Raw genomic sequence first — 27,107 nt, forward strand, 5'->3', positions numbered from 1 at the left:
GTTCAGTTGTCAGTTGTATCTTTTCTTCACATATTATTAGTATGGCCTAGTCTTTCATCAGGAGCACTTGTGAGGTTATATGTAGAAGGATGCAGGATGAAACCTCTGACCTGCCATTTTCTGATTCATGTAAAAGTATGTAAAGAAATAACTGGTCAGCTGACTACTGTTTCTGCCTCTGAAATTCTTCAGCATCTTTTTGGTTTTTCAAAAATACTCTCACCTTCCACCCAATCTTGGGATGGTTAGTGAAATGAATGTAACATGCAAACATGTAGTGAGTAAGCACACTGAAACTTTAATACTATATCTGCCACACAGAGCTGGATGAATTTTAAGTTCTGAAGTGAGATTGAGTAAGGGTGTTCAATCAAGCAGGAGGGCATGGGGTGGAAACTCTGTCTTGCACAATTAAGTTTGTTGTGGGAAGACGTTTGGACAGACTTCTTGTTTGGACATCAAATTGAGACCCTTCAGTGAGGTTGGGGCATGTCATGTCAGGAGACTGACAAGCAAAGTCAGATGTGCCTAGTGGGAGTGGAGACCAGGTCTCTACATCACGGGCACTTTTTTCCCATTTGAGGTGAATGGGTCCTACTTAAACAACTTCCTCTACCCATTCCTCTGACATCCTTTCCCCTTGAGCTTTCTCTCATCCTTACTTGCCTTTCCACAGGGAACTGACAATGATCTATGATGAAAGCCCGAGTGAACATCTGGCAGCAGCCACCAGGGGTGCTGTTGGTACCAAAGAGATGCTTGCCTTTGACTGGCTGGATCTCAAGATCATTGCAGAAATTCATCAAGACTCCTTAGACTGCACCGTCCAAACCCACAATTACTACCATCAAGAAGGACAAAGGCAGCAGAATACAGTGGAACAACACCACCTACAAGTTCCCCTGATTATCCAATCTTAGAAATACATCAACGTTTCTTCAGTGTTGCTGGGTCAAAACCTTGGATCTCCTTCTCTAAAGACATTATGGGTTACCTCACCAAATGGGCTGCAGCCATTCGAGAAGGCAGCTCACTACCACCTCCTCAAAGACAATTATGAATGGGCAACAAATTGGCCCAGCCATGCATGCCCATATCCCATGAGTGAATTTAAAATCGGCAGAGATCCCCACTTCTGACCACATGATTATGGGAAAGTCATTGATGAAGCTCATGAAAACGGTTGGGCCTAGAGATAGTTCCTGCAGTGATATCCTGGAGCTGAGATATAGATGATTTGGATGAGATTTTATGTGACATAGCTAGTAAGTTTGTGGATAACACCTAAATTGGTGGTATAATGGACAGTGAAGAAGGTTATCTAAAATTACAAAGAGATCCATGATCAATTGGGTTAGTGGGCTGAAGACTGGCAAACAGAGTTTAATTCGGATAGATGCAAGGTATTGCATTTTGGTAAAACAAACAAGGGCAGGATTAATACTATTAGGGCCATGGGTAGTGTTGTAGAACAGAGACCTAATGGTTCCGGTACATAATTCTTTGAAATTTACAACACATGTAGACAGGGTGGTTAAAGTGTCTACATGTTTCTCTTCATTGTTCAGACCTTTTGAGTATAGGAGTTGGGGTGTCATGTTCAGGTTGCATAGGATGTTGGTGAGGCCTCTTCTGGAGTACTGAGTCCAGTTCTGATCACCCTGCTGTAGAAAGGTTAGTATTAAAATGGAGAGGGTTCAGCAAAGATTTACCAGGACGCTGTCAGGAATGGAAGGTTTCAGTTATAAAGATAGGCTGGGATTTTGTTCACTGGAGCAGAGGAGGTTGAGGGGAGGCCTTATAGAGGTTTATAAAATCATGAGAGGCATTTCCCTAGTTTGGGGGAGTTCAAAACCAGGGAGTATATTTGTGAGATGAGAAGAGAAAAATTTAAAAAGGGGCAACATTTTTTTTTACAGTGGCTTATGAGTGGAATGAACTGCCAGAGGAAGTGATGGATGCAGGTACAATTCCAATATTTAAAAGGCATTTGGATAAGTTCAAATAGGAAAGGTTTGGATGGATATGGCCCAAGTGCAGGCAAGTGGGACAAGTTTAATTTGGGAACATGGTTGGTGTGGACAAGTTGGACCAGCGAGTCTGTCTCCATAGTTACAGCAATTTTCCTTGGTGCTCGGTATGATTCCAATTACCGACAGTTTATCTCCTGATTCCCAATGAATCCTATTTTTCTTGGGCTTTTTGATGCCCACTCTGTCAAATGCAGCCTTCACACAGTCCCTCCCCCCAACCTTTTATCTCCGCCCACTTGGCACATTAGCGTCATGCCTGAAGAAGGGCTTATGCCCGAAACATCGATTCTCCTGCTCCTCGGATGCTGCCTGGCCTGCTGTGTTTTTCCAGCACCACACTTCTTGACTTCATACAGTCAAGGGCAATCATTCTCAAAGCTGGAGTCCAACTCTTTTGTCCATACTTGGAGCAAAATGTTAATGAGGTCAGAATCCGAGTGGCCCTACCAGAAACCTTCTGAGCACCAAAATGGTGATGATCAAGAGTAGACTGAAGTGATGGAAGGAATAGTTGACAGTGCTGTTAAGCAGCATGTGGCAAATGAATAACACATTGACTGGTGCTCAGAAGTGATGGAAGGATAGATCAACCAGCATTTTGTGCACAGGACATACCTGGTCAATGTTCTACATTAAAGATAGAAACCAGTGTTGTGGCTGAACTGGAACAGTCTCGTTAACTGTGTGGTGAATTCTTTATGTGAATCTTCAGGACTATTGTCAGAATGTTATCAGAGACTATAGCTTTTTCAATATTTTGTGATACTTCTAGATATTACGTGGAGTAAAGTGAATCAGTAGAAGACTGGCATCTATAATGTTGGGGACTTGAGGAGGAGGCCAAAATGGATCAACCACTTGGTACTTTGGGTTAAAGATAGATGGAAATATTTCTGCCTTGCCTTCTGCAATGTTCTGGCGACATGAGTTCCAATCCCACCGTATCAAATGATGGAATTTAAATTCATGTAATAATCCTGAAACTAAAAATTAGTCTGATACTGATTATATAACCATTACTGATTGTTGTAGAAACCCAAAGGGTTCACCAATGCCCTTTACGGAAGGAGATATATTGTTGAAGCCTTAGTCGGCTAACATGTGACTCCAAATCCACAGCAATTCGGTTGACTCCTCTGCAATGGCTTCGCAAGCTATTCAATTTTTGTTAAAAAAAAAACTGTTACACAGTTTAAAGAAGAGAATTAAACTGAATAGACCATACAACATCAACTGAGGCATCAGAAATGACAATGGAAAACCCAACCCTGTAAATCCTGCAAAGTTCTCCGTACTAACATCTGTGAGCTTGTCCCAAAATTGGGTGAGCTGTGTCACAGACTATTCAAGTAACAGCCTGACATTGTCTATAAAGTATGATTCTGTGAGTATGAATATGTCTCCAGACACTGCCATTTCCATCACCATCCCTGTGTATGCCCTATTCCACCATCAGAGGTGAGGTGGGGATATACGAGGTACGGTGGCACAGTGGTTAGCACTGCTGCCTCACAGCGCCAGGGACCTGGGTTCAATTCCCGCCTCAGGCGACTGACTGTGTGGAGTTTGCACATTCTCCCCGTGTCTGCGTGGGTTTCCTCCGGGTGCTCCGGTTTCCTCCCACAGTCCAAAGATGTGCGGGTCAGGCGAATTAGCCATGCTAAAATTGCCCATAGTGTTAGATTAGGGGTATATGTAGGGGTATGGGTGGGTTGCGCTTCGGCGAGTCGGTGTGGACTTGTTAGGGCGGCACGGTGGCACAGTGGTTAGCACTGCTGCCTCACAGCGCCAGGGACCTGGGTTCAATTCCCGCCTCAGGTGACTGACTGTGTGGAGTTTGCACGTTCTCCCCGTGTCTGCGTGGGTTTCCTCCGGGTGCTCCGGTTTCCTCCCACAGTCACAAAGATGTGCGGGTCAGGTGAATTGGCCATGCTAAATTGCCCGTAGTGTTAAGTAAGGGGTAAATGTAGGGGTATGGGTGGGTGGCGCTTCGGTGGGTCGGTGTGGACTTGTTGGGCCGAAGGGCCTGTTTCCATGCTGTAAGTAATCTAATCTAATACAGTGTGGAAGGAATTGATCTGTGAATTTTCAACACTGACTTTGGATCCTGTGAAGTCTCAAACATGACTTAATCAAACAGGGGCAAGAAAACATACTGCTGATTACCACGTAACACCCACTCAACTGACGGATGATGATTTTTATGCTGAACACCAGCTGAAGGAAGCTCTTGAGTGTGGCAAACATACAGTGCATAGTCGAGGGGAGGTATGCAACTTCATCACTGAACCATTCTTGATGATAGATATTTGCATACCTCATCTGAACTATTCACTGTGCCCTTGCCACCCTTTTAGAACATGGGTAGTGCCACACAACATGAAGGAAAATATTCTCAATGTAAAGACGGGACTTTGTCTCCACAATGTGTAGTCATCTCTCCTGCCTATACTCTCATGGACAAATACATTTCTGACAGATAGTTTGATGAGGATAATATCGAGTAAGTTTCTTTTCTGTATTGTTGGTTCCCTCATCACTTGCTGCAGATCCAGGTTAGTAGCTATGTCCTTTAGGTCTAATCAACTAATAAGCAAAGGAGACTCCACAAATATTCCTATTCTGAATCATACATTATTGCTTGAATAGTCTGTGAGACAGCTCGCCCAATTTTGGGAGTAGCTCACAGATGTTAGTAAGGAGAACTTTGCAGGATTTACAGGGTTGGGTTTGCCATTGTCATGGGCGGCACGGTGGCACAGTGGTTAGCACTGCTGCCTCACAGCGCCTGAGACCCAGGTTCAATTCCCGACTCAGGCGACTGACTGTGTGGAGTTTGCACATTCTCCCCGTGTCTGCGTGGGTTTCCCCCGGGTGCTCCGGTTTCCTCCCACAGTCACAAAGATGTGCGGGTCAGGTGAATTGGCCAAGCTAAAATTGCCCGTAGTGTTAGGCAAGGGGTAAATGAAGGGGTATGGGTGGGTTGCGCTTCAGTGGGTCGGTGTGGACTTGTTGGGCTGAAGGGCCTGTTTCCACACTGTAAGTAATCTAATCTAATCTAACCAGGTCTTTGTGGCTCTGGAATTGGAAAGTTCAAATTCCTGTTGGCCAGTGCAACTCTCATGTTCGTTTGGGGGTGGTGCCTTTGCCATTATGGCTGCACCATGTACAGCAATCCTGTGCAAGGTTCTCCAATTTGTCAGGGACAATGCTGAAAAATTCAGAATTTCCATCTACATGTTTCCTTTGAATTAGTTCAGTGTCGAACAACTTTCTTGTCAAGGGCTCACCAGGCATTTTGGTAAAAGCCTTGCTCATGGGGCCATTTTTCCAAATCAAATTTGGAAAAGCTAAATATTTTAATTTAGTACCTCCTGTGCCAAGTTGGTGGGGCCAGCTTCTGTTGAAATATTAAATGTACCATTGTGAGTCCCCAATATTTTTGAGGATTTTACAGTCTCAGTTAACTGGGGCAAGTGGCTCAGGAATGGAATGGAAATAACTACAAGGGAATTGTAAACATTGGTCTTTGATTTTTCCAATGACCATTTGGAGAAAGTTGTGACTGATCTGTGATTTGTTTTTGTCAGACCATGCTGCTTAAGGTTAAGAGTGGTTCAAATAGGTAGCAAAACACAGACAATAGGCATTAGTCACAGAAGCCAAATGGGTTGAATAGGGTTTTGAAAGACAGCCATTTACCATGAAGGGCTTTAGCCCGAAATGTCGAATTTCCTGTTCCTTGGATGCTGCCTGACCTGCTGCGCTTTAACCAGCAACACATTTTCAGTATTTACCAAGTCAGTCAGTTTCAGATCAGGAGGGGAAGTTGAATAGTCAGGAGTTGGCCGAGGAAAATTTAGAGATAGAAGAAGGTCATAGCTCTCTAACCGTGGCAATACCAGTAACTAAGATGGTAAAGAAGGCACAAACCATGCCGGGTCACTGAGTATAAAAGTTAGCAAGTCATGTTATATAAAATTTTAGTTAGGCCACAATTGAAGTTGTGTGCAAGTGCCACACCATAGAAAGGATGTAAAGGCTTTGGAGAGGGTGCAAAACAGGTTTAACAGGATGTTGCCTGGACTGGAAAGTATTTAGTTATGAGGGGATTTGTTGGATTGTTTTCACTAGAGTGTTGGAGGCTGAAGGGCGACCTGATTGAAGTATTTAAAATTAAGGGAGGCATGGATAGGGTGAATATTCAGAGACCTTTTTCCAGGGTAGAAATGCCAAATACGAGAGGGCATTGTTTTATGGTGAAGTGGGGGGTGGGTGAGGGGGAAGAGTTTAAAGGAGATGTGCAAGGCATGTTTTTTTTCCCAAATGGTGAAAAGCCCGGAACACGCTGCCAGAGGAGGCTGTAGTAGCAGATATGATTGCAATATTTAGACAGACACATTTACAAGCAGTGAATAGGGGGATGCAGACCATGAGTAGGCAGATGTGATTAGTTTAGAATGACATCATGGTTGGCACAGAAATGGTGCCTACTCCTGTGCAATACTGTCCTATTTTCAATGAGGTTTGGAGTGGGAGGAGGGATAATGAAGCAGAAGCTGTGATAGGAACAGGTGCCATACTTCTTCATTCCTCTCAGGATTTCAGAGGGAGACCTTCAATTTTAACAATGTTACAGTACAGTATGCATAGCCAATTGAAGCTGCTATGCTTTAGAAATAAAATTCCAATTAGTCCCACTCTTATCTACGCCATAGTCCTGAAACATTTTCATAAGATGATCCACTTTCCTTTTTTAGACTACAATTAAATTACTCCACCCTTTCCAGCAATGCACTGAAGATCATGAGAACAAGACAATAATGATTTTCTACCCAACCAGTGTTTTAAACTGTAAAAGAACCTGGGAAAACCTTCTGCCAATAAATCTCAACAACGCATTTAGCAAAACTTTATTTTTTGTTGACAGAGCATGCAAAAAATCTAGTCTGTCACATTTCTATGTGTCCCATCATTTTCTCTGTTCCACCACTGATGAAAATTGATCACAGTTGTCTGATCGCTCTCTGCCAACTGGAATGTGGCTGTGCTTTATGGGGGAGGGGGTTGATATTTTATGGTTCTCTATTACAAGGAAGCATGCTTAGTATCACAATTCAGCAGCAATCACTCACCTCTGGATGAGTGGAAGTGTTTACTGGGAGTAGTGAAACCTCGCGTTCCATGAATGTTGACTGCTGCTACTCTGAACTGGTACCATATGTTTGGTCTCATATTTTTCAGATCAACATGCTCCTCTATTGTCTAGGGTATTGGAAAAGGGGAAATGAAGAGCAATTATTCAGTATGGACTTCACTGCAATATACTTGTGAACTCTGCAGGGATCAAAATGATGCATGATGAGATTTATTGAGCTATGTAAAATCTCAGAATTAAATGTCAACTGATCGTAAAATATACTATCAAAATATACCAACATTTTTACTGATAATAATTTACATTACAAACAAGTAGCATACATAATTAGCATAAATAATTGGAGTACAACTAACTTTGCAAAAAGAAAGCTTTCTCACAGTGATAAGCTGATTCCAAGAGCAATTATCATCAGTGAACAGTGTTTATTCCACCATTAATCACAGTGTCCTCTCTCAATAAAATCAGTGTGTCACTAACAATGCACATTAGAACAGAAGTAAAACACCTCAACGCTGGTTCTGCCGTAATTTGTAAAATTTTGGATATTGAGATCCATGAGTTTCCAGTCTGACAGCACTGTAATTGAAGGGCTGACCAGTTTGAGAAGGTGATGGAATGTGAAGTAACAGGATGTCAACTGATAAAAAGGAACCATTTCATGGGCAAGACATACCTTTACAGAAATTTACAGACATCCCCAGGGTTGGTACATATAAAAATAAAGCTTTTACAACAATTGCAGATGAATGTAGTTACAGTCATGGGCAGTTATGTGCTTTAGAAATTAAGGTGATTGTTGTTTTGACTGGACCAGGGTCCCTTGTGCGCAGATGCACTAGGAATAAGCCGCGGAGTGAGAGAGGTTTGCAGGGAGAAGTACATAGCTTGCACTGTACCGCTGAAGTACAGGTTCTTGTCAGGATTGTGTTGGGTACTGAGGCACTTCTCCTCAGTGTGTAGAGCTGGGCATCAGTGCAATTAGGGAAGACAGGTTTCTGAGTGGTAGACCTTTTTTTTAGAATCCGTACTGTGTGGAAACAGGCCCTTCAGCCCAACAAGTCCCACACCGACCCTCGAAAGAGTAACCCACACAGACCCATTCCCTACCCTATATATACACCTGACTAATAACTTACACTATGGGCAATTTAGCATGGCCAATTCACCTAATCTGCACATCTTTGGACTGTGGGAGGTAACTGAAGCAGCGGAGGAAACACATGCAGACATGGGAAGAATGTGCAAGCTTCATACAGACAGTTGCTCGAAGCTGGAATCAAACCCGGCTTCTTGGCGCCGTGAGGCACCAGTGCTAACCATTGAGCCACCGTGCTGCCCATAAGGAAAGAATCCATATCATCTGTCATTTCTGCAGCTCCAAGTATAGCCATGATGCTTTGCACACTGATGGAATCATGTGAGATGGCTTGGCCTTTCCTATGAACAGATGATGAGGAAGCCTGGACATCTTAACAACTGCCCTAAATAACATTTGGTCTCGATACTGAAACAGGTAAGATTGATGTCAGGAACTTGGACAGGAGCACAAGACGTCAGGTATCCAAAGGTGTGGGAGCAGAGGGAAAGAGGGGAAGGGGAGGAGAAATTAGGCACTGGCAGTGCAAGGGCCTAAAGATGTCATGTAGGACTCAGAGTGTGATATTGGCTTCCTCATTCACAAAAACATCACAAAAATTAAATAAGCTAATTGCTAGCCTGTGGGCATATTTGTAGAAATTTATAAAAAATATATTTCTACAGCGTCAGCGCTCTTTCAGACTTATCATTAGAGCTTAAACAGCTTTTAAAGTAAAAGAGGACTGGCTGCTTCATTTAGGAAGAAATAATTACTCATTTTCTTTCCGTGCAGTTTGAAATGCAGTTAACAAATCACTGCAATGCTGGGCCAGTGACTGGAACTATTGCATACAAAGTAGATAGCACATTCTCCATTTCTCACACGGGGAGGAAGAGAATTTATAGCAGGGAAGCTAAAACACCTCTACAATAATTAAATTATTTGGTTCTTAGCCATGTCAAAACAAAGAATACACAGCATATCCGGTCTGAGAGAATTTGTCTCCTATGAAAGCTTACATAAGCGACTGTCTCCCACTTGCTAGCATCATCTTCATTTGGATACATTCCAGAGTTCCATCTTCTCTGCAATATATAAAATACTGGTTCCATAGAAATATTAAACTTGGACATCCACGCAACTGCTACATTTCCATTCTTGTCTTCTGAGAAACTCAATTCCTTTCTGGGCTTCAATGGAACACCTTAAAGGCAATGAAAAGTCTTCAAAACACAACTGTATTCACAGCATTACAATGTAGCTTGCCTTCAGAGACATACATATATGTGCTAGACCTATTATGTCTGTACAAAAGATTAGCACAGTCAAGTTATTGAGTAAGTATCAATTCTTCCCTCAAAATCTGTTTCTCTGCTGAGGAAGGTATGCAAGACACATGGGACATGTGCTTAGTATATTTGCTCAGGCTTGTATAAGAAAAATAACACCAGATGGTTACAAACACACAGTGTACAACATAGGAAATAGAACATTCATGCACATGCCATACAGAAAATGGATTATTATTATCAAAGAGTGATTTTCCCAAATGGAAATGATATCCAGTCACAGCCTTTTACGACTCTTGTAATAATGAGGGATCCATAAAGCAAAGTGTGTAATATTACCTTGACAGAATCTTTATACATGTTTTTAATTAACTGGAGTGATATATGTGGCTACTTTATGAGGTGTGAAGCTATTTTCCAGAACAGCCTTATAGAGGTTTTTATAGAAAGAAAGAGGTGTCAGAGGCCATTTCGTCATATGTTTTCTCTCAAATGAGCTGCTCAACTGAACAGAGTTATGGACAAATGTACAGGGCATGTTTATGGAAACATCACATTGCTATGAGAGAACTCTATTTTAAGAATGTGTGAGATGGGATTTTCCTGGGTTTGTATTGGAAAATCAGGTGGGTTGAAGCACAAGCAGATGTCCTGATGTTAAATTAATGTGTGGAAAGTTGGATGTGTTCCTTCACAGATCTCTCAACTGCACAATTTTACAATACAGTATTTACTGAGCTGAGGCAACCTCTACTCCTGGTGATGGGCCCAAGAAAAATCTCCCTATTTATGTGAATAGTCATAGAGATGAACAGCATGGAAACAGACCCTTCGGTCCAACCTGTCCATGCCGACCAGATATCCCAACCCAATCTAGTCCCACCTGCCAGCACCCGGCCCATATCCCTCCAAACCCTTCCTATTCATATACCGACCCAAATGCCTCTTAAATGGTGCAATGTATCAGCCTCCACCACATCCTCTGGCAGCTCATTCCATACACGTACCACCCTCTGCGTGAAAAAGTTGTCAAATGCCTTACTGAAGTCCATATAGATCACATCTATTGCTCTGCTCTCATCAATCTTCTTTGTTCTTCTTCAAAAAACTCAATCAAGTTTGTGAGTCATGATTTCCCACGCACAAAGCCATGTTGACTCTCCCTAATCAGTCCTTGCCTTTCCAAATACATGTACATCCTGTCCATCAGGATTCCCTCCAACAATTTGTCCACCAAGGTCAGGCTCACTGGTCTATAGTTCCCTGGCTTGTCTTTACTGCCCTTCTTAAACAGTGGCACCACGTTTGCCAACCTCCAGTCTTCCGGCACTTCACCTGTGACAATCGATGACACAAAATATCTCAGCAAGAGGCCCAGTAATCACTTTTCTAGCTTCCCACAGAGTTCTCGGGTACACCTGATCAGGTCCTGGTGATTTATCCACCTTTAACCGTTTCAAGACATCCAGCACTTCCTCCTCTGTAATCTGGACATTTTGCAAGATGTCACCATCTATTTCCCTCCAGTCTATATCTTCCATATGCTTTTCCACAGTAAATACAGATGCAAAATATTCATTTAGTATCTCCCCCATTTTCTGTGGCTCCACACAAAGGCTGCCTTGCTGATCTTTGAGGGGCCCTATTCTCTCCCTAGTTACCCTTTAGTCCTTTATATATTTATAAAATCCCTTTGGATTCTCCTTAATTCTATTTGCCAAAGCTATCTCATGTCCCCTTTTTGCTCATCTGATTTCCCTCTTAAATATACTCCGACTTCCTTTATACTCTTCTAAGAATAGTCTAATATAAAATAAATTAGAGATGTTTCAGTTCTGGCCGTTGCCTAGATAATGACACAGCAGGTTACAATAGCTACTTTAAAGGCACGATGACCGAATGCCAGTTTTGAAAAGTGAACTTGGGAAAGTATTCATTTGAATGAATCTTTTTTTAAAATTTTCTGTTTGAATAAGAAACACTCAGAACATTGGGGAACTGATTAGAGGGATTCTTAACATGAGCAAAATTTGACTGATCAGTGAAAATAGTGATTAATCAAAGGTGCCAGAGTAATTTTGGAAAGATAACTCCACGTGTGTTAAGTCATGCTAAGCTTTGCTAGCATGTTCCTGAAATTGTCAGAAACAAAAGCAGATCGCAAGGAAAAAATTAACTGCTTGTTTACTTTTGACAAGAGGGTCGATGGAAACTGCATGCCTCTGCAGAAATCAAATGCTCATAAAATGCGTAAAATTGGCCCAGATCACCCAGAAATGAAATTCTTTTTCCTTGATCGGACATTTAAAAAAAACAGATCTACCTGGAGGGAGTTCACCATGTGAACAACTGAAGCGATCTCGTCCAGATCAGGGATTCACACAGCCAGTAACAGAGTGAATTGACATTGAAACCATGCTAAGTTTCATGACACTAGTTGCTATATTCCAAGTTTTAAAGGTGCTGAAACCTCTTTGACAGCGGCTATGAAAAGATAAGTGTGAAAGGAAAATGGGAGAGGAGTAAGGCGAGGGGTAAGGTGACAGATAGGTCATGGGGCTAAGGTGCTAAATAAGTGAAGAGATACAGGTGACAGGTGAACATAGTTCCAGGTGGAAGGGTCACTGGACCAGAAATGTTGACTCTGTCTTTCTATCCACAGTTGCTACCAGAGCTACCTAGGTTTCACCAGCACCTTTTGTCTTTTTGTTTCAGATGTCCAGCATTCACAGTTCTTTGTTTTATATCAAGGTTCCAGGAGGATGGGTTTAGGATGGCAGGTATCTGGGTGAGTGCTTAGGGCTGATTACTGGGGTTAGGCTGGAAGAGGGAGTTGGCAACTGTCGAGTGGATCTGGATGGGATGTGGTCTTGGGGATCAAGGGGAGATGATGGGCCATCAGGTCAGGCTAGAAAGTTGAGTCTCTAAGGAGTTGAATAGTGGGTTTGGGGATGTCGTTGAGTGTCTCTGGGTAGTTGGAGAAGGTGTGTGTGTGTGTGTGTGTGTGTGTGTGTGTGTGGTGCAGTCAGTCAGCAGGTTTTCATTCCTGTGCTCTCTGTTTAAAAGGAGAGACACTTAGTGATGGTTCAATCTGGGGCTAATTGTGTTGAGAAAGAGGTTACTTTTTTGGTAACCTCTGCTGGTGCAGGAATTGAATCCACACTGTTAGCATCACTTTGCATTACAAACCAGTCATCCAGCTAATTGAGCTAACTGACCCCCTTTTGAAATCTTGACTTAAACAGTTATAAATCATACACACTCTGAATTGTATATAGCCCTACAAAATATAAAATAAAAATCAACTGAACTTTGAATGACTTTGTCTTCTGTCTGTATGATCTTACCCTTGAACATATTTGATGGTACTTGGCAGGTCTGGCCACAGCCATTTGAACAACACTTTCTAGAGCCTGGGCACTCTGTGTCTGAACTGCAACTCTGGACACAGGCTGCTGCAAAGCCTGAGGCTTTCTGTGGTGCTGGACAGTCACCTTGCTTCACCATCCGAATAGATTTCAGAAACTCACAGCTTGTCAAACATTCGTGGTGTTTCTAGAATGCAAAAGTAAGCATTTTCAAACCACTGTACAAATGTACGCTAAAAGAATCACCTTCATGTACTGAGAGAATTGGGTATTATAAAATTTGAGACTGGAGTTTAAGTCTGCCTCAAAACCCATATTGATGGCAGATACAAAACAAATTCCGGAAGTATATCACAAAACAATTGGTCAGGTCGTTGTTAAACACTATTTGTTATAGACCTGGTAATCATTGACCAGTGAGCCTTACTTCAGTTGTGGGTAAAGTGTTGGAAAAGGTTATAAGAAATAGGATTTATAATCATCTGGAAAGGAATATGTTGATTAAGGATAGTCAACACGGTTTTGTAGAGGGTAGGTTGTGCCGTACAAACCTTATTGAGTACTTTGAGAAGGTGACCAAACAGGTGGATGAGGGTGAAGTGATTGATGTGGTGTATATGGATTTCAGTAAGACGTTTGATAAGGTTCCCCACAGTAGGCTAATGCAGAGGCATAGGATTGAGGGTGATTTAGTGGTTTGGTTTGGAAATTGGCTAGCTGAAAGAAGACAGAGAGTGGTGGTTAATGGAAGTATTCATCCTGGAGTTCAGTTACTCATAGTGGACTGTAAAGATCTGTTTTGGGGCAACTGCTGTTTGTCATTTTTATATATGACCAGATGAGAGCATAGAAGGATGGGTTAGTAAATTTGCAGGTGACACCAAGGTCAGGAGAGTTGTGAATAGTGCTGAAGAATGTTGTAGGTTACAGAAGGACACAGATAAGCTGCAGAGCTGGGCTGAGAAGTGACAAATGGAGTTTAATGTGGAAAAGTGTGAGGTGATTCACTTTGGAAAGAGTAACAGGAATGCAGAGTATTGGCTAATGGTAAGATTCTTGGTAGTGTAGATGAACAGAGAGATCTCGGTGTCCAGGTGCATAGATCCTTGAAAAGTGCCACACAGGTTGACAGGATTGTTAAGAAAGTATACAGTGTGTAAGCTTTTATTGGTAGAGGGATTGAGTTTTGGAACCATGAGGTCATGTTGTAGCTGTACAAAACTCTGGTGCGGCTGTACTTGGAGTATTGCGTACATTTCTGGTCACGGCATTATAGGAAGGATGTGGAAGCTTTGGAAAGGGGTCAGAGGAGACTTATTAGGATGTTGCTTGATACAGAGAGAAGGTCTTACGAGGAAAGACTGAGGGATTTGAGGTTGAGAGGTGACTTAATTGAGACATATAAGATAATCAGAGGGTTAGACAGGTTGGACAGTAAGAGCTTTTTTTCTCAAGTGGTGAAGGCTAGCACGAGGTGGCATATCTTTAAATTGAGGGGTGATAGATATAGGACAGATGTCAGAAGTAGTTTCTTTACTCAGAGTAGTAGGGGCGTGGAACGCATTGCCTGCAACAGTAATAGACACGCCAACTTTAAAGGCACTAAGTGGTCATTGGATAGGCTTATGGACAAAAATATAATAGTGGAGGTTAAATGTGCTTCAGATTGGTTGCACAGGTCGGCGCAACATTGAGGGCCGAAGGGCCTGTACTGTGCTGCAATGTTCCATGTTCATTTTCTCCTGTAGCATGGGTTTTTGTTACTGCTACTGGTGATCCTGTAAATACTGCTTCCTGACATATCCATGACATCTCCAGAAGTTAAAATTCACCGAACACCAGGTTATAGTCCAACAGGTTTATTTGGAAGCACTAGGTTTTGAAGCACCAACCATCAGGTGGTTGTAGAGGTTGAGACCTCCTGATAAAAAAGCTGCACTCTGAAAGCTATTGCTTCCAAATAAACCAGTTGGACTATAGCCTGGTGTTCGGTGATTTTTAACTTTGTCCACCCCAGTTAACACCAGCACCTCCAAGTATTCTCCAGGAGTGATAGTATGATATTAGTCTGAGGAACTGTGTTCGGTAGTGCCTCAGGTGTGGTGAGGTCTGCAAACCACATGCAGAGCACTTGTGACTGCTTCCAGTGTTGCTTTCAAGGGCACAAGGACAGCTGTGTTGTTTGTCTGTTGGAACCAACATGAGCATTAATCAAATAGATGGCCATCCAACTTGCATGTGATGTGTTTTTGATTTGCAATAATCAAATCGGTGCTAAGATTGTGATTATAGAAATTCTCTGTATTTATTGGCTTCTTTAAACCCCAGCCCAAAAGGTTTGCAGCATTCTAGCTCTGTAGGCCCAATTTTTAACCTTATGAGACATGCCTGTTCTGCGAACCTCATTTAACCACTTAAGCTTCCCCTCTATTCCTGCCATTCCATTAGCCCTCATACATTCTCTTGTGGGGGGTGGTGGGAGAGAGATGGTGGTGCACACTGAAGCATCACTTCAAGTAAAACTTGTCTTTGAAAGCAAAACATGCTGGAAGAAACATAAAAGCGGAAAATCTGCATGTATTATTCAGTAATGAAGAATTACTTGGCTGAATATTTTTGTGCAGCTTCATGTCCTGATTGGCCTCCTGTCTATGCTTAACAGCCCTCCTGCATTTCTGTCCTGCTGTCATTGTCAACTCCTTCCTTGGAGCACCATTTGATTATTGGCACTCATTCTCCACTTACATGATTTTTGACAGCCCCTTTCTCTTGTTATCCTCCTCTTCCATTGTATTATTCCTTTGTCCATGTTCCTTCTTCTCTCCCTATGCTCTTTCCTATTTCTTGTACTCTTGATCTTCCTATTGTACATCTCACCATCTCCACTCATTCCTCACTCCACTGGGTCCAATTTTGTGTAACCTTCTTATCCTGCATGACCTATGTATTGTATTTGGTATATCTGCTTTTGACTCCAATGAAATTATGAAGTACAGATCGAAAATAAAACAGAAGTACACATTTGCGAGTTTTAAGTTACCACTTCTTGAAACTTATCTATGTAAACACAGGGAGCTTCTCACTCTGGTAAAGGCCAGAAACCTTTGCAGAATTTCATAACCTATTGTGATGGAACTTGAAATGAAAGCTACATAAAGATGTGATGAACTGTGAAGAAACAGAATTCAAAGTAACCATTACAAATTCTCTATTACATCTTCTCCTACCTCACACTGTCGCTGGCACTGGTTTTCATCAGTATTCCATAACTCTTTGCAAGGCCGTAGACACTGCCAAAAAAGGAAAATAAAATTGGTCTACAGCCCATTAGTTTAATTCCAATTAATTCCCGTAATCCCTCACTAACTTTTTCTTTCTTTATATTCAACTCCTGTAAGTATTTCATTCCAACAAAGGCTTATGATGCTAGTGGAACATCTTCGATGTCAATACAGCCTTTTATTAATCTCTAAGTAATTACAATTATATAAGTGAAATATTACACACAAAGACATCTGTAACTAGCAATATTTCAGTTTGTCATAATTAAAATACTTCTCCAAAGTAAAATTATGTGCATGGAAATAACATAAGTCCAGCATATTTGCTCATAAACAAGTCAACAAGGTTACATAGTTTAACAGGGATACTATGGTGATGAACAGAATTATAGCGCTTTTGATGAACACATTGAGATGATCACATTGTTCTTTCTTTTCATGTTCAAAGTGAGTTAACCCAGTCGTCCTTTTCTTTGATCAGCAACTTTCCTTGACAATATGTTTTGAGGCATTAAATATACCATTTCGTTGCAAACTACCATTTAAACTATTTTTTTTTCAAAGTTGTGGAAAGATGGACAAATGATTTGTATTCTAAATAGACCATCTGCCATGTACTGTACCTGGCTTCTATAAAATGGATCAAATTACTATTCTAAATTAAACTAACCACCAAAAGAAAATTAAATTTAACATTGTTATAAGCTAGTGACACAAGATAAACATCTATCTCAATTATAATGAATTCAACAGGATCTAAATAAAAAGCTGTTTTTAAGAGAAGATGAAATAATGTTCTAAATATGTATCTTAATATCCAGTAGTAACAATAAATTATCCGCTTATAATCTTGGTTATTTTTTACTGACTAGAATTATTTGATTTTGAGTCATTAGTAGCTTATTCCAGTTGTACATTTATAAATATATATGATATAAATATCTATAAAATGTCATACAAAAATTATTTGTGGAACACAAGATAATAATCTGCTTTCTATGTATCACTTTTAGTTTTATTCAGTATACACCATAAACATATTATTACTTCAGCTGAATGGACATGTTAAATTATATTCAGTCTGCACATACATCTCCCAAGAGGAAGTTGGCACAAGGGAGGAGCAGGAAACAGTTACATCACAACAAGCATTCCAGACCCCACAAGCATCAGCACAGAACACACCCACTTTGGGGAATTAGATAGTGTAAAAAAATAGAAACTCAAAAAAAAATTGAAGTGCAGTTATTTCATGATGGTTTCTTCTGATCTGGCCCTGGAAATTTTCAAGTAACTGCCAATCTGTAAACTTAGTTCAACAACAGCAATTAACCCCCAATTGACCTCCAGATGCCCTATAGAGGCATCAAATGAAATTGCTTTACCTAAAAGGGCAGGCTAAGTTATGTATGTCTGCTGTGCAAAAATAAACATGAATTTCATTGCATAACACTTCTATGAACAACATCAGGGGACACTTCATTGTATGCAAAACTATTGCATCTGGATCATATTCAGCACACTTCAAACATTTAAAAGTGTAAAAAAAAGGAGAAAAAAATTCATTTCCTGCTATATTTCAAACCCTGATAACCTGCATTCTTCTCAAATGCAGAACTGGGATTTACAAATCACTACCAATTTACAGAAACTTCCATAACTATTAGTATTGTAACCTTACTCTGAAGATTTAAGTTCTGTCTCACTGAGATCAGAATTACATGAAACAATAGATTTTGCACACTAAAATAGAGCGATGGTGAACATTGAGATATCTTCAAACAGTTCATGAATCCGGGAGTTTCAATGAGTAATTGTTCTGTGCTGTGTGTCAATCCTGAGGCATAAATACTGAACCCCAATACGGGCAGTTAGCTGAGGAAGAGGGGTGGATAATTCACATGCCATAAATACTTTCAGGATTTATGCAATCTCGGTGATATGTGGAATAATGCATTTAGTAACATAATATAAATATGTGGCATGAGAACTAGAAGTATTTTTCATTGCCCGACATTTGTTTGGTCATAAAAACAAACTACTAAGTTTTTTTGGCAAATGAATTCAGAATAGTGGCTCTATACTCAGAGGCCAGACTGTTATTGACTTAAAGTTAATAATTCCTGAAGAAGGGCTCATGCCCGAAACGTCGATTCTCCTGCTCTTTGGATGCTGCCTGACCTGCTGTGCTTTTCCAGCAACACATTTTCAGCTCTGATCTTCAGCATCTGCAGTCCTCACTTTCTCCTTAAAGTTAATAATGTAAGCATTATGAATTTGCATCCATAATTTTTAAAAAGGTCACTAAAATATTTCAGGATTTCAATGACTTTGGGGAATTAACTTTAAATATAAAGGAAAATTGGACAAAATAATTTTTTAAAAACCATCAATCTGTTTATGGGGATCTTTAGGTAGACAGTTTTACGCCGGGAACCCAGAATGGATACTGATACAGATAATCTAGGGCTGTTCCATGAAATGAATTAGCTTTAGCATTAATTCCAAGAGGTGCAATAATTTCAATATTGTCAAATATTCAAACTTACTGAAGACTCAAAATGGGGCAGCATTGTAGACAGTTTTGATGACAGCATTAAATTACAATAGGATGTGATAGATTAGGCGAACGGGCAAAACTGTGGCAGATTGATTTTGATAAAAATCAAACGCGAGGTCATCCATTTCAGACTGAAAAAGGAAAGATCTGGGTACTTTTTAGAAGGCACAAAGTTAAATATGCCGAACAGGATCTGGGAATTCAAGTGCCTCTTTAAAATGCCACAACATGTGCAGAAAATAGGCAAGAAGGCAGCTGGAATGTAGGCCTTCTAAAGGGCTGTAGTACAAGGATGGAGATGTTATCCTGCAGTTAGATCCCACTGTGAGCAGATCTAGGCTCACAGTTTAGGAAGGATGTTTTGGCCTTGAGTTCAACACAGACCTACAAGGATGATACCTGGACTTCAGGGGTTATTACGAGGAGAGATTAGATTTATTCTTCCACACAATTTTTAAGGTTAAGGGGTGATCTAATCAAGGTCTTCAGGATATTAACAGGGAAAGATAGTGTCGAAAAAGATAAACTATTTTCATTGGTTGGAGGTTCAAAAATCAGGGCACAGTCTAAGAATTAGGCCCAAACCAATCAGGAGAAATTTTAGAAAGTATTCTCCATGCAAAGAGTAGTGGATGTTTTGAAATCTTTTCCTCAAATGGCAGTCAATGCTAATTCAATTGTTAAATTTAAATCTGAGATAGATTTTTTTAATAAGCAGGAGTATCAAGGGATTCGGGCCCAAGCGCCGCATTTGGAGTTAGGTCACAGTTCAGCCATAATCCTATTGCATGGCTGAGCAGGCTTGAGGAGTTAAATGACCTAGCCCTGTTCCTATGAGTTTGGATATATTACATATTTCTGGTGAAGACCATTCTACCAAGTGGCTAGAACACATAATAGAGAATGTTGGTGAAGTCTAGCGTCACCAGTCTCAGAATGAGAGTGTGCACAGTATGTGTAACGGAAACAAAGTAAAATTCATTTAGAATCAGAAAGTTCCTCTGAACAGTATCATTCTTCAATTCAATTTTCTACTCAACAGTTTAATAGTATATATTTGACAGTAATTAAGATTAATTTTGTGCCTTTCCCTTGATCTTTGATAACCACAGATTCATCTACTACAGAACCTGACGATTCACAGACAGCAGAGAGACAGATGGGGAATCTGCTGCCTTATGTTTATGCTTGTACTTAATACCAATTGTCATGTTACGAAGCATTTTCTCAATGTTCTAAAATAATAGATTATCCACTTTTGTAGACTTGATCTAGAACTAAATTTATTTAAGATCGTTGGGTCAGAACTCGCATCCATCAACTCTAACTGTCATGGGTGAAATGAATTGCAACCCAATTTAGATAAATAACAGCCACTGTACTTTGAAGTAGTGCAATGTATTTGAAGCATTTGAGGATGTTTCTGAGAGAGAAAGTGCAATATAAATGCAAGTCTTTTCTCTTTTGGTTTCAATGGTTTTACGAAGTAGAGTAGGAGAAAGAAGAGGGAAAGACAGCCTTTTTCTTTTAGTTTCTTCATCTCCTTCTGCATTAGATTGCAACAGGTATCAAATCAGAAACTTTGCACAACAGAGAGAAGCATGCTTAATCTGTGCAAAACTAACTGACCACAAACGTATCTCAAAAACTTAAATATACATTTCCATCACTAGTGGCATTCCGTGGATGCAGCCTTACCATTTCTAAGATGCGCTACAGTAATTCACTAGGACTTTTTCAACAGTATCTCTCAAACCCTGAGCTCTACCATCTTAAAGGGATAAGTACAGTGGGTTCGAAGATACATTGTCATCTTCAAGGCCCTTGTTGGTAGCACGTCTTCCTGATTTGGACATACATCATTTTTTATTTCATACAGTAGATGTTTTTCCCAAACATCCAAAATACTCCACCTAACAGCATTGTGTGGCAATCTATATTGTCCAGACTACAGCATTCAATAAAAAAGATCTATGCAGTATCTTCTCTAAGGACAATAAATTTGTCCAAAGGTGTGATGCTCAAAACTGAACACAGATCACCAAATGTAGTCAAAACAATAGCCTGAACAGTTGAAGCGTAACTTCCTCCTCATTGGACATAAGATCATAAGACATAGGAGTAGAAATTAGGCCATTCAACCCATCAAGTCTGCTCCACCATTCAATCATGGCTGATAAGATTCTCAACACCATTGTCCCACTTTCTCCCCATAATCTTTGATCTCTTTGATACTCAAGAATGTATTTATTTCAGTCTTAAATATACTCATATGACCTGGCCACTACAGTCTTCTGTGGCAATGAATTCCACAGATTCACCACTGTCTGGCTGAGGACGTTTCTCCTTATCTCTGGTCTTCCCTTTCACACCCATTGTGACAAATAGCAATATTCCATTAGCATTTTGATTATGTTTTGTACTTGTCTCCACTTTTAGGTGAATGCATGTCGGCACTCAAAACCTGCACGCCTCCATTGTTCACAGGCTCTCACCATCAAGAAAATATTAAGATTGACCCTTCTTAAATCCAAAGTGAACGAACTCTTCCTCCCAAACCACCCCCCCTCACCATTAAGCTTCATCTGTAACAATTTTTGACCCCTCCTTCATCAGTCTATGTCACTTTGTAATTTCCTATCTGCACAACTTATTACATCTCCTAATTTAGTAGCACCTACAAACGTGCATATAAAAGTCTCTATTCCTTCATTTTTGCTTCTTGTGTGAACAGTTGGGTCCACAATACAGATCGCTGGGGGCACAGCATTATCACATTTGGTGAGTAAGGGCATTTTATTTATCCTCACCCTTTGTCTACTATCTCCCAACTAATTACCAGTCCATATGACAGGGTTACCTCCAGTTCCCTGCACTGTCATTTCTGCTCATAATTTCTTTGAAAAGTTATAGGTAGAGATAATGACGGGAGTGAAAGGAAAAAGAATTGAGCAGGACAAGCGAATATGGTGGGAGTGAGAGACAGGAAGAATGTTAAGTAGCAATGGGGTGGAGATAAAAAGCAAGCAATCTCTTTAAAACTTTTTTTGCCCAGCTCCATCTATAATGATTGTCCTCAGCCACTGGTGGTTATTTTCCTGCTCACAACACTCAGCATAAGAAAGAAATAACATGATATAAAGAGATAGAAGATGGCAGGGAAAATGCAGGATAAAATGGAGATATAGAAGCATAAACATACAGAGGGATGTAGAAACAGCTATTCAGAATCAATATCAATAACCAAAGGAGGGGTACTATTTAGTACACAATACCATGGGATATTGACTTATGCATTGGAAATGCTTCCGTGACGTAAAGATTAATAAAAGAAATTGCACATCAACTGCAGAAACATCCACCTCAACATTTAATTGAGATTAAGACATTTTATATCAAACAGATGGGATTGCAATCATCATCACATGGTGTCAACTAATTTGGATGTACGTATTTCTTCACAATGTAGCAGTCCGAACAAAATGTCCTTGCATCCAATAACATGTCCTTCAATTGACAAGACACACTCACTTGAGGCTGGATTATCAGGAAGTCTGCCTGACAACAGAGATCTTTTAAAGATGGTGGGTGAGATCTAATAGTGTGAATCCCACTCGTATTTCCAATAGAAACCATTTTTTGACAGCAGGAGGGTAGCAGTAGTATGGGAACATAAACTTATGAGACGATACAAATGGTCTTGAAGGGTAGTTAAGGTTTGTTTAACTGCCATAATCTAAAAGTTTTAAGATCTCTATTCCTTTAGATATAGAAAAAAAACAAGCTAATTTGTAGTTACAGTTAAAAAAAACTTCTTGTCTACTTTGATTGTAGATTAGTAAAGGCCATCATTATCTTGAAAGATTTTTTGTCATTTCCCAAGGGCTGTTATTATACCTGTGATCTTTCTGGATACTTGGCCAAGTTTCAAAAACTACAAAAGCACTTTTCTCAGCAAGAGAAGGAAGAGTTCACATTTTGATTGACAGCTTCAAGGGATGAATAAAATGATTAGTTGCCATTGATGTGGTTACTGAATAAAAAATTGTTTTTACGACAAATTAAATACTAGAAGAAATGTAAAATATTTGAATGGGTTTCATGAATGGGAAACTGAAAGAACTGCAGATGCTGGAGATCAGAAACAAAAGTAGAAGTTGCTTGAAAGATTCAGCAGGCTTGGCAGCATCTGTGGGGAGAAAGAAAGGTATGTACAAGAATCAATGGGCCCGAAGCCTTAACTCTGATTTCTTTCCACATATGCTGCCAGACCTGCTGAGTCTTTATAGCAATTTCTGTTTTTGTTTTTAATGAATGGAAGTTTTCTTCAGTGTTGAGTGTTAATGAATGAGAGCTCTATTTGATTGTTAAAGTTTAACTTACTTACATCTCCACAGGACTCCTGAACTCTCCCCAGGGTGGATACTGGCTGAGTGGCTATGGAGCTGACATGGATGATATCTGATGGCTTGGATCTAGCATGAGTTGTGGCCTGGCGGCTCAATTGTTAGCACTGCTGCCTCACTGTACTAAGGACCACGTCCAATTCCATTTTCGGCCGACTGTGTGGAATTTGCATGTTCCCCGCGTGTCTGTGTGGGTTACTGTCAGGTTCTCTGCTTTCCTCCCACAGTCAAAGATGTGCAGGTTATTTGGATTGGCCAGGGTAAATGAGAGGATAGGGGAGCTAGCTGGGTTTGGGTAGTATGCTCTTAGGAGGATTAGTACAGTCTTGATTGTTCAAATGGCCTCTTACTGTACTGTCAAGATTCTATGAGTCGAGGGGGCATGGGGATGTGAGGAGACTCACTGCTGTGAAGGAACACTTCAATAGGTTGGGATTCATGAGTTGGCATTGAGGAGTTCTAAGGAGTGACTGGGGATGATTTTAGAGCTGGAATGACTAACATCTAAAACAAGGTATGCAATGTCCCAGGGAACCAAGAGAACCATTTTAGAGAGACTTCTAACTCCTTACTCTTGCAGCTGCCTATGATTTTCTTCTGGGGTTGGCAAGCCTGATTCTATTCTGCTCCTGACTTCCCAGAATAAAAGTAACACTGCTCTTTAAACCATGGAAGACATATACCAAAGTCAGGACATTTCCCACTTTAAGTTATCTCACAGAGTCATAGAGATCTACAGCATGGAAAAAAGCCTTTTGGTCCAACTTGCCCATGCCATCCCGTTTTCCCAATTTAAACTAGTCCCATTGGCCTGTGTATGCTCCATATCCCTCCATACCGATCCCATCTATGTACCTGTCTAAATGTTTCTTAAATGACAAAACTGTACTCACCTCCACCACTATCTCATTTCCAGACACACACCACCTTCTGTCTGAAAAAAGCTTGTCCCCCCGGATTCTTTTGTATCTCTCCTCTCTCAACTTAAACCTATGCCCTCTAGTTTTAGACTGCTCTACCACAGGGGAAAGATGTTGGCTATCTACCTAATCATTTCTCTAATGGTTTTATATACCTCTATAAGGTTACTGCTCAGTCTCCTACATTCCAAGGAAAAGTGTCCCAGCCTATCTAACCTCTTGTTATAACTCAAACTCTTCGGAAAAATTTGGCATGTGATAATAATTCAGACCTTCTTATCTTTTGATGAAAAACACAAATTTAAAATTTCACAAAATTTAATGGCAGCCAGATCATAACACCCTTCTACAACCTCTATCATCAGGGAGAAGGTACAGAAGCCTGAACACACGCACCAGCCGGTTTCGCAACAGTTTCTATCCTACTGTTGTTAGAATACTGAATGAATTCACAAACTCTCAACATTCACCTGTACCTGTGTTTTTGTTTTGCTGCTGTTTACCTATTATTTACTATCTATGCTACTTAACTCTGTGATCTGCCCATATTGCTCACAAGACAAAGGTTTTCACTGTGTCTCAGTACACGTGACAATAAATTGAATTGAATTGAACTGAATTCAATTCAATTCCAAGACCTTCTATAATCACCTCCTAACTACAGAAGTGGTTACTTGCTCATAAAACATGAGTACTGCTACAATGAAGCTTTTTATATTGCAGTCGTCAGGACAATTCCCAAGAATATCATTTTAAGGGGAAAACCAACAATCCACTAACCAACCAATCAGCACTCTACTCTCTCTCATAGGGTATAAATATTGATTTTCCCTTTAAATTGGCATTGTAATCAATTGTCCTGATCAGTGCAAAAGAAAAAGCTTTGACAAAATGTGTTTGTTTTCAGCAGTACTCAAGTACATTCTGATTGAGTAAGAAACTTCAAGTTACAGAACGGGCATTAGTATTTTTTAAAAAGACCAACGCTTTCATGCTCAGTCTCCAATTCCCAATTAAAGGAATTTGACAATCTGATCACACCACCCTGCAAGTGAACTCCAACTGGTGTTCAAATCAGATTACAATGAAATTTATACCATCAAAAGAATACTTCTGGTGTTAATATATTTGAAAAGGGAGATGAAACAACACACATTTTATATGGAATACCACATAATTCCAGAATAACCTGAAGTTTTTCATTGACAATGAATTATTTTGAATTTAGTCATTGTTAAAACATACAAACATTTTAGATAATTTATGCATATAAAGAGATTGTAAATGGAAAAGATAAATAATTGGATAACCTATTTTAATGAAAATAAGCACGAATCAGCTACCAGAGTTTTAGATTTAGGTAAGGCCAAGTTTAACGAGATAAGACAGAGACTGTCCACAGTAAACTGTGAAAATCTGCTAATGGGTAAAAACAATTAAAGAACAGCAGAGAAAGTTTAAAGAAACATTTGACACAATACAAAACCAGTTTATATACTGAGAGGGGAAAGCTTCATTTCACTGAAAAATTAGCCATGGACAACTAAAGCAATTAGATTACTTACAGTGTGGAAACAGGTCCTTCGACCCAATCTGTCCACACCGACCCGCCGCCCACATTCCCCTACATATACCCCTTCACCTAACACTACGGGCAATTTAGCATGGCCAATTCACCTAATTTGTACACATTTTTGGACTGTGGGAGGAAACCGGAGCATCCGGAGGAAACCCATGCAGACACAGGGAGAATGTGCAAACTCCACACAGACAGTTGCCTGAGGTGGGAAGTGAGTGCTAACCATTGTGCCACCGTGCCACCCACTAATGGGGGACAGCTTAAAACTAAATGTAAGGGCTTACAAAAAGGCAAAAAAAAAGCACAGATCCTGCTGAATTGGAAAGATATATAAACCATCAAAGGACCACAAAACAACTATAAGAGCTACTAAAAAGGATTATACCTTCTAAACCACTTGTTCCTCACCTTAAACTAATGCCCTCTGGTCTTATGACACATCTGCCATGAGGAAGAGAATCCTACTATCTACTCTGTCTAAGCCTCTCATAATTTTGTTGACCTCAATCAGAAATCCAACCCAAGAAAACAAGAGTCAAAAGGTGTGGTGATAGAAAAGCACAGCCGGTCAGGCAGCATCCAAGGAGCACGAGAGTCGATGTTTCGAGCATAAGTTCTTCATTAGGTTAACAAACCCAGTACATTCAGTCTCTTCTCATAACCAAGACTTTACATCCCAGGGATCAATGGACTTGTACACCAAGGTCCTTTTGTTCCTTAGTACTCCATGGGGACCTATTGTTCAGATATATCCTTCTCTTATTGGACCTCTCAAAATGCATCTCCTTGATTTGTCAACATTCAATTGCTCTGCCCAATTTACCAGCTGATCAATATCTGACTATAGCCTGAGACTATCACTAACACCACCAATTTACTTGTCATCTGCAAGCTTACTATTTATACCTTTCATATTCATATCCAAGCATTAATGTACACAACAAACAGCAAAGGTCCCAGTGCTGATTCCAGTGTTACCACAACTGGTCACAGGCTTCCAATTACAAAACAACCCTCTACCATCAGCCTTGGTCTCCTACTCATAAGCAAAATTTGGATCCAGTTTGCCAACTTGCCTTAGATCCAGTGGACTCTTACCTTTCGACCAGCCTTTCTTGTTGAAACCGTAATGAGTTACATACAAACGATATCAACTGCACAACTCTCATCAATATATTTTGTCACCTTTTCAAAAACCTCACTCAAGTTAATTAGACAGGATCTCCAATTAACAAATCTGTGCTGACTATCCCTGATCAATCCCTGGCTTTCCAAAAAGCCAGGATTAAACCTGTCCTTCAGAGTTTTTTCCAATAATTTCCGAACTACTGACATCAGATGAATTGGTCTATAATTACCCTGCTGCCCTTCTTGAACAAAATAACCACATTAGCTACCCTCCAATTATTTGGCATTTTACCTGTCGCCAGCG

At 40.3% G+C, this 27,107-nt stretch overlaps 1 protein-coding gene across 2 annotated transcripts in view; it reads right to left on the reverse strand.

The window, feature by feature from the left end:
* Positions 1-27,107, reverse strand: part of anos1b (anosmin 1b) — a 151,783-nt gene that overhangs the window by 44,042 nt on the left and 80,634 nt on the right. For both annotated transcript variants that reach the window (XM_060834677.1, XM_060834678.1), the window contains exons 3-6: positions 16,157-16,219; positions 12,909-13,116; positions 9,292-9,476; positions 7,169-7,298 (exon numbers count right to left, since the gene is read on the reverse strand). In XM_060834677.1, coding sequence (XP_060690660.1) covers positions 7,169-7,298; positions 9,292-9,476; positions 12,909-13,116; positions 16,157-16,219 — 586 coding nt within the window. The remainder of the gene's footprint in view (positions 1-7,168; positions 7,299-9,291; positions 9,477-12,908; positions 13,117-16,156; positions 16,220-27,107) is intronic.

This window comes from Hemiscyllium ocellatum, chromosome 13 (assembly GCF_020745735.1).
Source record: "Hemiscyllium ocellatum isolate sHemOce1 chromosome 13, sHemOce1.pat.X.cur, whole genome shotgun sequence".
In the NCBI taxonomy this organism is placed as follows: Eukaryota; Metazoa; Chordata; class Chondrichthyes; order Orectolobiformes; family Hemiscylliidae; genus Hemiscyllium; species Hemiscyllium ocellatum.